The sequence below is a fragment of the Podarcis pityusensis genome, assembly GCF_964106645.2.
Source record: "Podarcis pityusensis genome assembly, chromosome: 11".
NCBI lineage: Eukaryota > Metazoa > Chordata > Lepidosauria > Squamata > Lacertidae > Podarcis > Podarcis pityusensis.
In genome coordinates this window covers 63236784-63251038 of record NC_138036.1, presented here as the reverse complement: position 1 = coordinate 63251038, position 14255 = coordinate 63236784, and the positions used below count along the sequence as shown (strand labels likewise).

General features: G+C 41.6%; 1 protein-coding gene across 1 annotated transcript in view; it reads left to right on the top strand.

The window, feature by feature from the left end:
* PGM5 (phosphoglucomutase 5) overlaps positions 1-12948 on the top strand; it is a 108299-nt gene extending 95351 nt beyond the window's left edge. The window contains exon 11 of the mRNA XM_080972774.1: positions 10182-12948. Coding sequence (XP_080828900.1) covers positions 10182-10271 — 90 coding nt within the window. The 3' untranslated portion in view covers positions 10272-12948. The remainder of the gene's footprint in view (positions 1-10181) is intronic.
* The last annotated feature ends 1307 nt before the right edge of the window (positions 12949-14255 follow it).

The following is a 14255-nucleotide window of genomic DNA, read 5'->3' as shown; positions in this document are numbered from 1 at the left end:
TTATTATTTTTAAAAAAAAACTTTGATGTATTTAATGTATTTATGGTGTTATTCCCGATGCTGCTGCTTCTGGTGCTTCTCAATAGCCATTTAATTGAGGCACAGAAAGCATTGGTTTCTGTGGGATTGAGTGGGATGCCTGCACATTCCAGAAGTCCAATTCCTGCTGAATAGAGGGTGGGAAGTCCTTTTTTTATCCCTGCCAGTAGGAAAGCTTAGGGTGTACATTCAACCTTTTTTGTCGTTCACGGCCATCTCATATTCTCAGGCAAAATGGGGAAAGTTTTAGTCAACGTATTGTGGAAACACTTATATGGCATTGCCTTCAGTTTGCATGATAAAACTAAATATTTTGCCATAGTTTTTCAGTGCACAGGATTTCTCTAATTTTAGGGTATTCCAATGTTTATTTCAAAAGTGCACTGCATAGTTACACATGTTTTTCTAGGGCATTTCCTTTCACAATTCCAGCAGTTTAAAAGTTCGGTCCTGTAAAGATTTTACATGTAACATTGGAGAGAGCCCCCACCATTACACTTGGACTGAATACAAGATGAAGTCTTTGCAGAACTAGCATGTGGCTCAAACCTGCGGTTGTATTTCTTTTCCAGGACAATCTCACTCCATGAGATTGTCCTGTAAAAGAGAGCATAGTTCTTAACCCCAGCTTAGCAGAGATGGTAGGGTGTCTTGGTGTGTGGTTATGATCCAGGTTGTCAGTAGGGTGTCCAGATTAAAGACAGATACTGCGCTTAAAATACTTGTGTAGAAGTGGGAATTGAGCTGCACTTTCTGAAATTGCCACTTCACAATGGAGCCCTTTCCTCTTTTTCACTTGGCCACCCGAGTTGCTAGCAGACCATATGCATGAACAGTGATGGTGGTTCAGTGCAGCTGAGGCCCATTCTCCCACATGCACCTTCTGCTCTGGCAAAAGGAGGACAGCAGAATGGAACCCAGCACCAAAAGAATTTAAGTCATCATTCTCCCAATTCACAAACTGTGGCTCCCAGCCAAATTGTTGGGTTCCCAGCCCCCGCCACCCCTAGCCTGCATTCCTAGATGATGGAAGTTGTAGTCCAGCAACACTGGAGGGTCACAGATTTGTTATCCTGATCTAGAGGGACTACATACGCAAGTAATATAATTGACTACACATAATTGCTGCTGCACCACCCTGACCTTGACTCTGCTTGGTGCAGGTTTTGCTAAAACAGTAAATTGTCATAACTTGGGATTAAACATGTCGGTAGTGCTGCTAAGTAGAATTGTTTTCAGTGTGGACACCATTTAACTCAAATGGAAATGTGTCATGGGAAGAGACAGGACTAACTACTGCTTTTCACTCCAGACATACCTGAGGAGACCTGTAGTGCATTTGTGATAACTTTGCAGCCTGTAAAACACACACACACAAATCTGGACATATTTCCTGTCTAACAAACCTCTGGCAACAGAGTCAATTCTTTTTCAAATGATTTATTTTCCAAAGTACTGTGAGATGAACAAGAAAACAATAGGAAATGTTCTGCCAACGTAAAACACTGAAATATTTGAGACATTTTGACCCATCTAATTAAGACTAGGGAAAGAACTCTTGTTTAAGAGGCTGGGCCAGTTAAAGGACATTTCCATGTTAATTGATGAAAGCAGGATTAACAGGAGATAGAAAATGAAAAATGGGACAGTGAGATAGTTTTGATTTTATGGTGTCCTGTTTTATCTCTATCTTACATAGGTTAACAACTATGCTTGTTTCTTCTTTCAAGACCTATATCCAACAGAGACTCATTCTAAGGTCTACACACTACAAGAGTTTCCAGCTCTGTTAAATGGCCCTTCTCCTGTGCCTTTAATGTAGCACCTTGCATGTAGAAATTCAAGCAACACGTTTTCCCATAGCACTATATCTCTATGCCACTTTACAAATGCACAGCACCATCCCCAGTTTGTTTTTCAAAAAATAAAAAGGTAGCCTTATCAAAAAACATGCTGTCTACATTTTGTGAACATTACGTAGAATGCCTTCAAGTCTCCTATTTGAAAGGTCTGATCAGTTAGGTTTTTCTAAATTCTAGAGCTATTGCTTTACATTAAATGTCTAGAGACCTCAGTTTCCCTAAATATTTAACTCTGCCAAGAATTTCAGAGACTATAGAACACTTTCCTGTAAATTTAAATTATGTACAAAGACTATTATGAAGCTTCTACAGAGTAGCACTCTTAACTGTATTCAGATGCAGTTAATAAAGCTGAAATATACAGTCTCTGTGGCATTTGGTAGAAACAGCCAGATACTGTGTTGCATTCAGAATTCTGGATTAATTTGCTTTAATTCTAAAGTGTAGCTTCCTTACATCACCCTTTTTTTCCATTACCTCTTACTTGCTTAAGCAGCAGTTTAAAAAGAAAGACAAATTATACTAGTTTATCAATGACAGTGGGAACACAGATCCTTTCTAGCACATTATGGAATTATTAGTTTTAATGGTTTCATCAATAAAGTGTGCACAAGTTCACTTCCATCAAAAGAGGGGAAATAATCATTCTCTGAGATAAATGAAACCTGGTCAAAATGCAAAGGTAATTGTGTTATCTGTGTAGCAAGCAAATCTCAAAAATAGTTGTGAAACTCACTAAAGATAAAATTCAGTCTATGTTAGAAATAGACAGAATTAGTGTAGCTTAAATTAAAACCATGAATGTATGTGTAATGATTTCAATAGCCTTGGGTGTTGTTTTTGAATTTTCTGGCCATTGCAAGTGGAGCATGCACTGATAATTTTGTTCTCCATGGATCTAGTGAATCCCCTTTTATAGCCATCTAAGCTGTTGGCCATCACAACAACTCTGCAATCCAGTTCCATCAATTATTTATTTTTGTGTTCATTTTTATTTTAAAAAATAAACACAAATGCTCTGTCTTTCTTTACTTGTCCAAGGAGACTCCCAATATTGTTAAAAGACTAAAACATTATTATTATTATTATTATTATTATTATTATTATTGTTATTACTATTATTATTATAAAAAAGCTTTGTTCAGACTGTGTTGTACAGGTCTGAAGGTCCTGAGTTGCTGGAAGATAATAAAGGATTTTAAAAATAGGAATAAAACATTAAAACTTCAGCTGACAAAACAAAAACTAAGCTGCAAAGAATAGCAAAATACAAAACAGTCTATGAAAGCAAAATCTATGAAAACAACACCAGAAAACAAAACAATGAATAAAATTGACACATCACAGTGACATAAAAGCATCTTCCCCTACTATTAAAACTAGTTATAGGATGAAGGCGATTCTAAGAAGAAAGACTTTTCCCATCTGCCAGGATTTTGTAAGGGAGGAGGCATAAGGGAGTTACTACAGGATGAAATGTGCTCTGTAGGAATTAATGGAGTTGATTTACCAACCTAAGCGAGGCAAAGACCCACCTGCACACAACCATCATTCACACATCCATGGTCAGAGTTAGGTCCTGTGGAGTGCAACCCTATCTGACACAGAATTAATCTTTGTTCCTGGATCAATAGCTCTGACTCTAGCTTCTGCTAGATTGGATCTGACTTCTTGTTTAAAGGTTTACCAACCATATGTGGCCGATTAAGAACTGTGATATATATTGGGGGAGCAGCCAAAACGTTGAGCTTTTCTAAAGAGATCAACACACCCCCCCCACCCCCGTTTGTTGAGTTTCTTTGGGGAAATGCTGGGGAAATATACCCCCCAAAAGAGGACATGGGGGGGCAGGTTTCTCCTTGGGGGGGTAGAACCTCAGTTAATTGAGTAGTTTCGTTGCTTTTCAGTAATTTTTGTGTTACTTTGAAAATAAGTCTCGTGCTAATTTATCAGCAAATCTGAAGTCCTAGGCTATAGTCCAGCACAAGCATCATTAACACCACTGAACTCTGTTCATGACTGTATCTCATTCTGTGCTAGATTTTGGTCGTGATTCTATATGTAAGTTTGAAAGGTCTCTTTATAATGCATTAAAAGCTACAGGTCTGGAGCCTGCTAAATAGCGGAGACTGAGCCCCTCCATGTCCTAGGGTCATTTACTAGCCACAATTGAGGTATGAACAGGACTTTGGACTTGAATGCACTGTCATAATTTCATTATATGTCTTTATCAAGCCAAACCATGACTATGCTAAATTTAGTTGTGTCACACTGGGCCTGATTTGATCTTCATGTAAAGGAGAACAGAATAATAAAGTGATTAGCATGTATCTTTGAATCTCTATCTGAACTATTTTTAGCTGTATATTATTGTACTTTGACTTTTTCAGTATTAATTTACAAACTGTAAAATATATTCATGGGTCTAAATAGATGCACCGTCCAGTAAAACCAACAGAGCATGTGTTGATAAAAGTTGTTTCCCCAGAAAGACTTTGTTTGGATATGTTGCTACCTTACTAAAGATTTGGACTTTGTTTAGTCAGTTATTTAATTACCCACAATTACCGTATTGGCCCAAATATAAGCCACACTTTTTTTCCAAATTCCATCTGTGAAAAGTTAAATTGAGGCTTATATTCGCGACCTTACAAAAATCCAGTATGTAGCCAGGAGCATGGGGCAAACAGTGCTAGGAGCGTGGCAAAGCGACGACGCCCCCCCCCCCCCCGCGCATAGTCCCCGGTCCTCTCCCCCAAGGCTGGGAAGGGAGAGAGCAAGGAAGGGAGCGGCTTATATTGGGTATTGTCTTTTTTTCTCCCCCCCCCCCACTTGACTTTTATAGTCAGGCCAATATGGTAATCAGGTAGTGGGTTTGGGTTTTTTATTAAAAACATTTTTTACAAAAGGTTGGAAGAACTGTGGCAGTTTGTGTCATCTTTGATGAAAAGCAAGAGGGGAGAAAGAAAGGCGACCACTTCTGCAGTCCCTTCTCTCCCACACTGGAAGCAAGATGGCGTCTTCTGCAGTACGTGTGTGTGTGTGTGTGTGTGTGTGTGTGTGTGTGAATCTAAAAACAACGTATGATATTCTCTTTAGAACCATTTTTTTTAAATATAAGCACATTTCTACAAATGTAATAAACTAGAATGTATACAATTAATAGACTAAGAGGATTTTCTTTAATAAAATGTCAGTGCTATAAAAACATACTAGCTTTCCCACAGCATTCCTTATGGTGCCTGGATAGACATCCTGAAGCCTGTAAGTTTGCTGCCTGAATGGGCTGCCCAAGGCATTCATTTGCAAGGGTTCTACTTGCAGCTGACCACCCCAATTTTAAAGTGCTACCCGCCCTGGAATGTGGTGTCTCTTTACATTCCATATGCAACAATATTTACACAGCAAGCAATCTCTCCCTATGATTTCCCTCCCAAGGAGTCCATAGTTAAGACGGCATTCCTGATCCTTTGGGTCCAAATGCCCACCAGATATCCACCCCTTCCTGGGATTTTATGGGGCCCCTGATATATTTGAGAGAGCTGCATAGGCATTTGTTAGACCCAAGTGTTTTTAGTTCTCACATTACAAAGACCACAGTGCCTAAGGAAGCAAGTTAAGCCAAAAGACAAAGCGTTGTATTTTTTTGGAGCTCAGCATCTATCAAGATTTTTCCAAGGTCTGATTTAGGGTTGTTTCACTTGAAGCTAATCCATTCAGATTAAGAATGGCATTTATAAATGAAAACAACCTGTCCTCCATCTTTCTATGACGTGAGCCATATGAATGAATGAATGAAATTTATTACAGTCCCAGACCAGATGCACATACCGTGCTAAGCGAACATAAAACACAATAGAATTAAGTTTGAATTAACAACCAAATATGACAATAAACAAGGACGCGGGTGGCGCTGTGGGTTAAACCACAGAGCCTAGGACTTGCTGATCAGAAGGTCCCGGTTCGAATCCCCGCAACTGGGTGAGCTCCCATTGCTCAGCCCCTGCTCCTGCCAACCTAGCAGTTTGAAAGCACGTCAAAGTGCAAGTAGATAAATAGGTACCGCTCCGGCGGGAAGGTAAACGGCGTTTCCGTGTGCTGCTCTGGTTTGCCAGAAGCGGCTTAGTCATGCTGGCCACATGACCCGGAAGCTGGATGCCGGCTCCCTCAGCCAATAAAGTGAGATGAGCGCCGCAACCCCAGAGTCGGCCACAACTGGACCTAATGGTCAGGGCTCCCTTTACCTTTATGACAATAAACAATATGAATATGACAGCCATTAGAAATGTGGTTTAGGTCTTAATCTAAAATATTATCTAAAGTTTGTATCTGAGGCCTTAGTCTTTGTAATAGCACAGCTTCTTCCCTGAGTTTTATGGCAGCTGCGCAAAATTCGGCCACCCTTAGCGTGATCTCTAGGTCCCTATCCTCTATGAGGGATTTTAAGCATTGAGGTTCAGACCCACTTGGAATCTTCTGTATAACAGAAAGACCAAGCGAATATCCTTATAAAATCGACATCATAGCAAGACATGAGATACGGTTTCCACCTCTATCAGGCCACAGGGGCAGACTCGCTCCGCATATGATTTACCTACATATCTCTCCTGCAATAAGGCAGATGGCAGCATGTTGAATCTAGTGAGGGTGAACGACCGTCTATATTTAGATATTTGTAATTTTGACAGATAAATTTCTGGGGCAAAACCATTGTCTTTGATTGCTGAGTGCTTATTCATTTCACTCATATGACACTGAAATTCTACATCCCAGATTCAATGGCGAATTGTTGCTCTGGCTTTCTCGTAACCTGTGGCTATCAGTGCCTGTGACGAAAACCCCAAGCCTTTTAGCTTTTCATAAAATGTAGTTTTCCATTTTGATTGATAGTGATTGATAGGGTTAAGGATGCCAGCCTGACAGGAAAGAAGAGTTTTATCCAGTAATGGATCTTCAGGATCCATATACGAGCACTAACAGGGATTTGACGGACCTCCAAGTGGACAGCTATATTAGACATGTAAGAAGGGATCTCTAGTAGGGAACGATAAAACTTGGTTTGAAATGTTTCTAAGGGATCACGGTTTTGAAAGCTGCCATAAGGAGCCATAAGTCAGTGCCATATGAAATTGATACTTGAAACTCTTTAGCCATGTATTTCTTTTGAAGTTCATTTCAGTTATGAGACCTTTCATTTATGAACAAACCACCCTGAAGCAATTGCTACATAAAACACCATAAATCAAAATATAAACTTACTGTAGCACTTCCACTTTTCTTGATATTCTTCACAGTTGTGTGTAGGCCGGTGTGTAAGCTGCCCGCTTCTGATTTGTGACAAGATGGAGTGTCTCTGGCCAATATTATACAGTTGCAGCTGTGTTTCTTTTCTACTTAACTAAGAGAGAACTCTAAGGCTAATAGTCCACATACAAAGTTCAGCTGGCTGACAGCAGATCCCAGCTCCACAGAGTGGGAATGAAATCCTATCATAATTGTGGCATTGAATTACTAGGGTTGCTCTGTTGGGTGTATTACTGTTGGATTTTGTGAGAAAGAGTGATATCAAAGGAGAGGAGACAAACACTTAATGTCTTGCAGATGGTACTTCAAGTAATCACAACTGGCTCATGCTATAAAGTCTTCTCATCCCCAGTAGAGCTTGCAAATGTAGGAATTAAAAAACTGGCAATGGCAAAGCTTGGAGATTACTGTTGTTGTTGTTTTCCATTTAATCATCCCTGGAGACCATATAGTTTGTGTATTTGCATGGGAGAATTCCCACAATTTGTTCTACTATTAAAAAAAAAAAAAAATGAACCCTTTTTCCCCCGGAGGACAAAATATGGTTAGTTGTTTTACAAGCCTATGTTCTGTATGTTGATCATAAAAGTACTTGGCAGATAAAGTGGAGGGACCCTGCCCAATTGCACAAAACCTTTGAAAAGCAAACCAGTGAGGTGTTGCTGGCATGATATCCTCAACTTGATTCCATGCAATTCTTTGCTAGCATAATTGACATCGCATAAGGACTGCCTGCCTTTTTCGCACCTCCCACATTTGTGTCCTCAAGTTACATCCCAGCTTGCTGTTCATCTGGGGACAACTTGGCATTTTGATAAGATACCCAAGCCTTCTCCTATATTATACACAAGAGCTGTGTTTCTGGCAGAACAAAACATAGAGAGCATTCTGGGTCACAAATAGAGCCCAAACAAATAATGTAGCTAGCTGTAGTTCAGGCTGTATATGTGGTGCCATACACCTGCACTCATTGGCTTTTTGCTACTGAAAATCCTTTCCTGATTTTAACATGAATTACAAAAACCCTGGTAGCTCAGATCTGTATCTACACTTTGAGCACAAGCCAGAGAAAGGCGGAACACTTTAGATTGCTAAATTACATGGGTTGGAATTGATGAAACACTCTTAGCAGTGTGATCCTTTTCAGCAGACCTTGCATCTTAAGTGAATTAGACTAGAATAATTACTTACAGTTTCTGGAGTTCAGAGGCTTTATTCATGGAGGAACTATTTTTGAGATGAGTGGGAGGGAGGGAGAAAATAACAGGCATCTTGTCTAAAGATGATTTTTTAAGAAGCGGTTTAATGACCGCCTCTTTCAGCGGGTCTGGGAAAGCTCCCTCACAGAGGGAAGCATTCACCACCCCTCAGAGCCCATTGCCCAGCCCTTCCCGGCTCGCTTTTATCAGCCAGGATGGGCTAGGATCAAGGACAGGTGGTCGGTTTCACTTGTCCAAGCAGCCTGTCCACATCCTCGGAGGTAACAGATTGGAATTGATCCCATGTAACAAGACTAGACAGAACTCTAGCACTCTCCTGCCCTGGCCCTGCTCCCATGGTGGAGTCTACCTCCTTCTGAATCTGAGCGACTTTATCTGCAAAAAACTTTGCAAAAGCATTGCAGGAGATCTTGGGCTCCCTACCAGGCCCTGGTGGTGCAGGTGGTTCCAAAAGTCTCCTGCTGCTGTTTTCTGCAGATGCAATAGAGGTGGTGAAGAAGGCCCTCTTTGCCATCGCCATTGCCACTTGGTAGGCTCGACGTTGAGCTCTAGCCTGTGTCCAGTCTGATTCAGAGTGAGTTTTCCACCACCGGCGCTCTAGCCGTCTCAGTGATTGTTTCATCGCCCTCAGCTCCGGGGAAAACCTCGGGGGTGTCCGGGCTCCATGCAATCGGAGAGGGCGCTTCGGAGCCAGACAGTCAATAGCCCTGGTTAACTCTGCATTCCAGCGGGCCACCAGGTAATCAGGTGAAAGGCCATCAGCTTGGGATAAAACATCCCCTACCACTCTCTGGAAGCCAATTGGATCCATTAAGTAGCGGGGGCGGACCGTGCGAATCGGTCCCACCTCCCTGCAGAGGGGAAGGGTTGCGGAGAAGTCCAGTTGCACCAGGAAGTGATCTGACCATGGCACTTCTTTTGTTTCACTTTTAGTTAATGTCAGATCACCAACATCAGTAGAGGTAAACACCAAGTCTAAGGCATGTCCGCGGCTATGAGTTGGGCCAAATTTATTCAGGGACAGCCCCATGGAGGCCATGCTTTCCACACAAGTACTGGCTAGATTGCTAGGCAAACAGGGCCCTCGTGTGGTTTAAAGTAATGCATACATTAACGACAAACTCAAGAGAAGGAAATGCATTTGCTTTTCACCAACAATCCTATGTGGATATAGGATTGAATCCTAGCTAACTTGCAAGTGTGATGGAGTAAATGGACTCTTTATCTGGCAGGGGAAATTTGTAATATTTGGCATTACAAATGCACGTCTGCCCTTGTGGAGCTGTGTGTTACTGTAATTTTATGTAAACACTCTTTGTATGTCCATGAACTTCCTGCTCTTTTATGCTGTAATCCAAACTGATAGGCCCATGTTGTATGCACAGCCCTGCTGGCTGACTTGGAAACTGCAAGCACTTGCTGTGCCAGCCTGCAGCTAGAGCAGCAATCAGCCCAAATCAGACCTGATGGTGTCACAGGATGGTAGGGAGGCTGGCTCTGCATCTGCAGATCCCAGGCTAGCTCAGTCCATCCAGAGCACCCTAGTGGAACAGAAAAATCCTCCGGTGGCGAGCAACAGTGTGGGTGGAAGCCCAACTCACACACACCATTGCATTACAATGAGGATTTGGATTGCAGTGTTAGCATATGAGCCACCACTGATTAAAAAATATATTAACAGAAAGGCTTTTTAAAAGTGTAAATTCATTATTATGTCTTCCTTTAAGCCATTTTTCTTTTTTCTTTTTTTCTTTAGGCTGTACTGAGTCCTCTCATAGCAATTGCGCTGAAAATATCCCAGATTCATGAGAGGACAGGTCGTAAGGGTCCTACCGTCATCACCTGAACCAAGGAAAGATCGCTAACCCCGGGCCAAAATTGAGAGGGGAAGGGAGAAAGAAGACTTGTCAAATCATATTCATTTTTTTGCCTTATATTATTCGAAGGGTTTGAGGGAGGTGGGAGGGAGCAAAATTCAGTGCTGATCACTAAGACAGCAGTGCATTTGCTTCTGTGCTATGGCTTCAGCATCTTATTGTACACATAAATAACCAAAGAGAAAAGTTCATTTTATATTAAAACTCAGTTATTGCAAAATGCCAGTGTGGCAGAAAAATCTCATGCTCTGCATTTGTAAAGCAGGAGCAGGCTGCATACTCTGCAATCTAGCCTTTTGAGAATCCTCAGCTTTAATTCAAAAAGAAAGTACTCATGGTAAGTGTGGAAATGTTCTGTCATGCTTTGAAAAGGCTCAGAAGCAAAAGGAGTTGTTTTCCAAACACAGTTTGGGAAGGGGCAGTTCACTATTTTGAACTAGAAACAAGGCTGTCGGTCACTGCAGCTGACTGGAAGACTCAGCTGCTGAGAGGTGACTTTCAGTGCCCAAGATGCACCACACAAAGCAGTGTGTCAATGAATGTGTGAAAGCAATGCCATATATGCAGGGGCTGCACATAGGGCTGTTCTAATCCTTACTGGCATGTGTAGCCCAACCCTCTGCATGTATCCTTTGGGCTGTGTAAGTATGCATAGTATTGCAACTTTAAGCAGATACAGTGGTACCTCTGGTTATGTACTTAATTCATTCCGGAGGTCTGTTCTTAACCTGAAACTGTTCTTAACCTGAAGCACCACTTTAGCTAATGGGGCCTCCCGCTGCTGCTGCCGCCACACGGTTTCTGTTCTCATCCTGAAGCAAAGTTCTTAACCCGAGGTATTATTTCTGGGTTAGCGAAGTCTGTAACCTGAAGCGTATGTAACCTGAAGCGTATGTAACCTGAAGCGTATGTAACCTGAGGTACCACTGTACTTTATTTCCCTGATTTATCATGAATAACAAGCACTGTTTTATACACTATTTGAAACCTGGCATCTACTATACTCATGCACAGTTTGTGCAATTGAGACTTTTGAATTTAAAATGTGAAGGAAGAAAATAGACATCCAGCCAACTCTTTGATGAATGAAAGTTCCCCTTTCCCACCCAGCCCCCTTCCCAACCTCCCTTCTTTCAAAGGATATACCAACTATGTTACGGTTACTAAACAATCCTGAAGGAGGCCTCCTTCTTTAGTATTTAGCCACTGCAGCTGTCTTGGCAGAGACCCTTGTCTGTCATTAGATTTTACACATTTTGAAAAGACTGCTGGCACGCTCCCTCCCCCCCACTTTTAAATAAATGAGCTATTATAAATTGGATTCAAAATATTCAGATACTGTCTCCCAAGATGAATTTGTGTTCCACTTCTTTGCGTTTGAGTAATTGGCAGAGTTTGACTTTACTACGCTGGAAGAGTCATGGGATCCCTTTAAAAAGCCATGCTGCACATTCAAAAGACTGTCTCTGCCTGGAGTGTTCAGTTATCACATGCTGATTTAACAGAGTTCTGGGACTAAATTGGCATTACATTGGTACCTCTGGTTACAAACTTAATTTGTTCCGGAGGTCCATTCTTAACCTGAAACCATTCTTAACCTGAGGTACCACTTTAGCTAATTGGGCCTCTCACCACCACCACACCGGTGGTGCACGATTTTTGTTCTCATGCTGAGGCAAGGTTCTTAACCCGAGGTACTACTTCCGGGTTAGCCGAATCTGTAACCCGAAGTGTTTGTTACCCAAGGTACCACTGTACTCTCTGGTTATAGAAGTGCATAATAGCTGAACACTCAGAGACTTTTCCAACATACTGTTTTGAACTTGCAGAAACTAACTTTTTAAAGGGGTCATATGCCCTCAGATATTGGAAATATGGTGGGGTTAATCCTCTGAGATTAGGGGAAGAACAATTCTGGGCAGATAAGAGACATTAGCGAAATGTTGAAGTCCTGGTACAACATCCTCATGTTTCATGCTTATGTGATTCCTTTAAATGCCAGCACAAAATGAAATGAAGGAAGTGATGCATAGTTCTAAGCAGGGCTTTTTCAGGAAGAACTCTCCGGAACTTAGTTCAGGCACTTCTCTAATTCACTTAGCTGTCTGAAAGCGGACCACATGCTTTATCAGAGGGTCATAGCATGACATATCATGGAACAGATGCAGCAGAGGAAAGAATGTTTGGGTACACCAAATGGTTCTTGTGGCTACGGAAGAACATGAAGGCTCCAGCCATGGCACACGACACTGAAATGATAAGAACTATTTGTGCATGTGACTCCTTTGAATGCTTTTCTTTGCTTGTCATTTGTTGAGATGACTTTGTGATATTTTAGCAGCCTAGTAATATTAATTGCAATTGCCAAATGTTCCTTTTTAGTGCAATCTGAGTGATCTTGTGCTTTCAGAAAGGGATTTGGTTTATTCTGATATTTGTCAAAACTTACTATGACATTGAATAAAATGAAATGCCATATTTTTGCCTTGCATGAAATTGCTGATAATAAGACACAGCTTGGCCTAATGCAGCACAGGGTTTTTTTAGCTGTGCCTAAGTAAATGAAGCACTGATTGTTTTCTCACTTCTAAAAGCACAGTGTTTTATTGCAGTATTATTAAACATCTTTTTTTGTAAATCTAAAAACGTGTTATGGTTCCTGTCTGTATAGTACTTGTACATCCATAGCTCATCATTCTGTAGCAAGTTGTTTATTTGCTGTGCTGTAACAATGGCCCTCTATATATCGACTCAGACACACACATCCATCTCCCAAGTGCCGCAGGAGCAGAGGGGATAGTGAGCCAGACAGGAACTTCAGAGCCATCACCGTGCCTAGCTTAGTTGCTTAGGAGGAAAGTGAAGCACATGGAGACACTTGCTTGGATCAGGGCCTGGCTAAAAGACAAGAAAGGTGGAGTAGAGCCTCCAGCTCCTATATAAGCTCCCAGTCTGAGCAGCTTCACTGCTAAAGCCATAGCTTCTACTGGACCCGCCAGGCCTGGGCAATGGACAACAGGTCTCCTCAATATCACATTTTAGCTGCTTCCTAGTGTGAGAATGAATTTAAATGTTCATATGGTATAAGAGGTTTGGGGGATTTGCTCATGGATTTCTGGAGCATTGCATTTACTAAGTTGCTTTCACTCTTAATTTACAGTGCTGTCACAAGGATAACCTGACTGCTCACTGCTATAGGAACTTATGAGACGAATCTAGGAACATGGCAAACTGCCTTCTATTGAAGCAGATTGTTGTCCTTCTAGCCCAGCATTATTACACTGAGTCTGTGTAAACACTGCTAACTTAAAGCCCCATAGTAAGTGGCAAAGGGGCACTTTAAAAAAATAGCCCTGTGCTTAAGAGCACACAGATGCAGAGCTCCTGCGCTGGCTACTTGGGCCTCATGCATCCAAACCATTTTCTGTCCCACTGAGCCAGGGACCTTTTGTATTACACCCTGCAGGCTCATCCAACTTCCTTTTGCATCACGCCTTCCAGGCACGGGTTTGCTCTTATAAGCGGAACCGCTGTTTGCTGCTTGTTCCAATTCAGCAGTAAAACATAGGTTTTCCCGGGGAAAGTGGCAGGACCAAAATATACCAACACTCCAACACAGAGATTTAAAGGCCGGACTTGTGCCTAGAAAAGCGGCACAAAAGGAAGCCTGGTTGAGCCCTAGGTTTGCATTTCCATGTACATCAGGGTTTTTTAAGGTTATTATTGCACAGTCTATCAGCTGCTAGCCATAGACCTATTTTTGTCAAGTTTTTACAGTCTTACAACCCTATTTATTAATTTGTACTCCTTGAACTAGGGACCTTGTGTAATGATGTTGGAACTCAAGGGAAAGCCTCCAAAGTAAGAATTCTACCTGCATTATTCTGCTTGGGAATTTTTTAAAACATTGACAAGCTATTGGTTCCCTGGACATTTTGCCTTGATGCATGTAG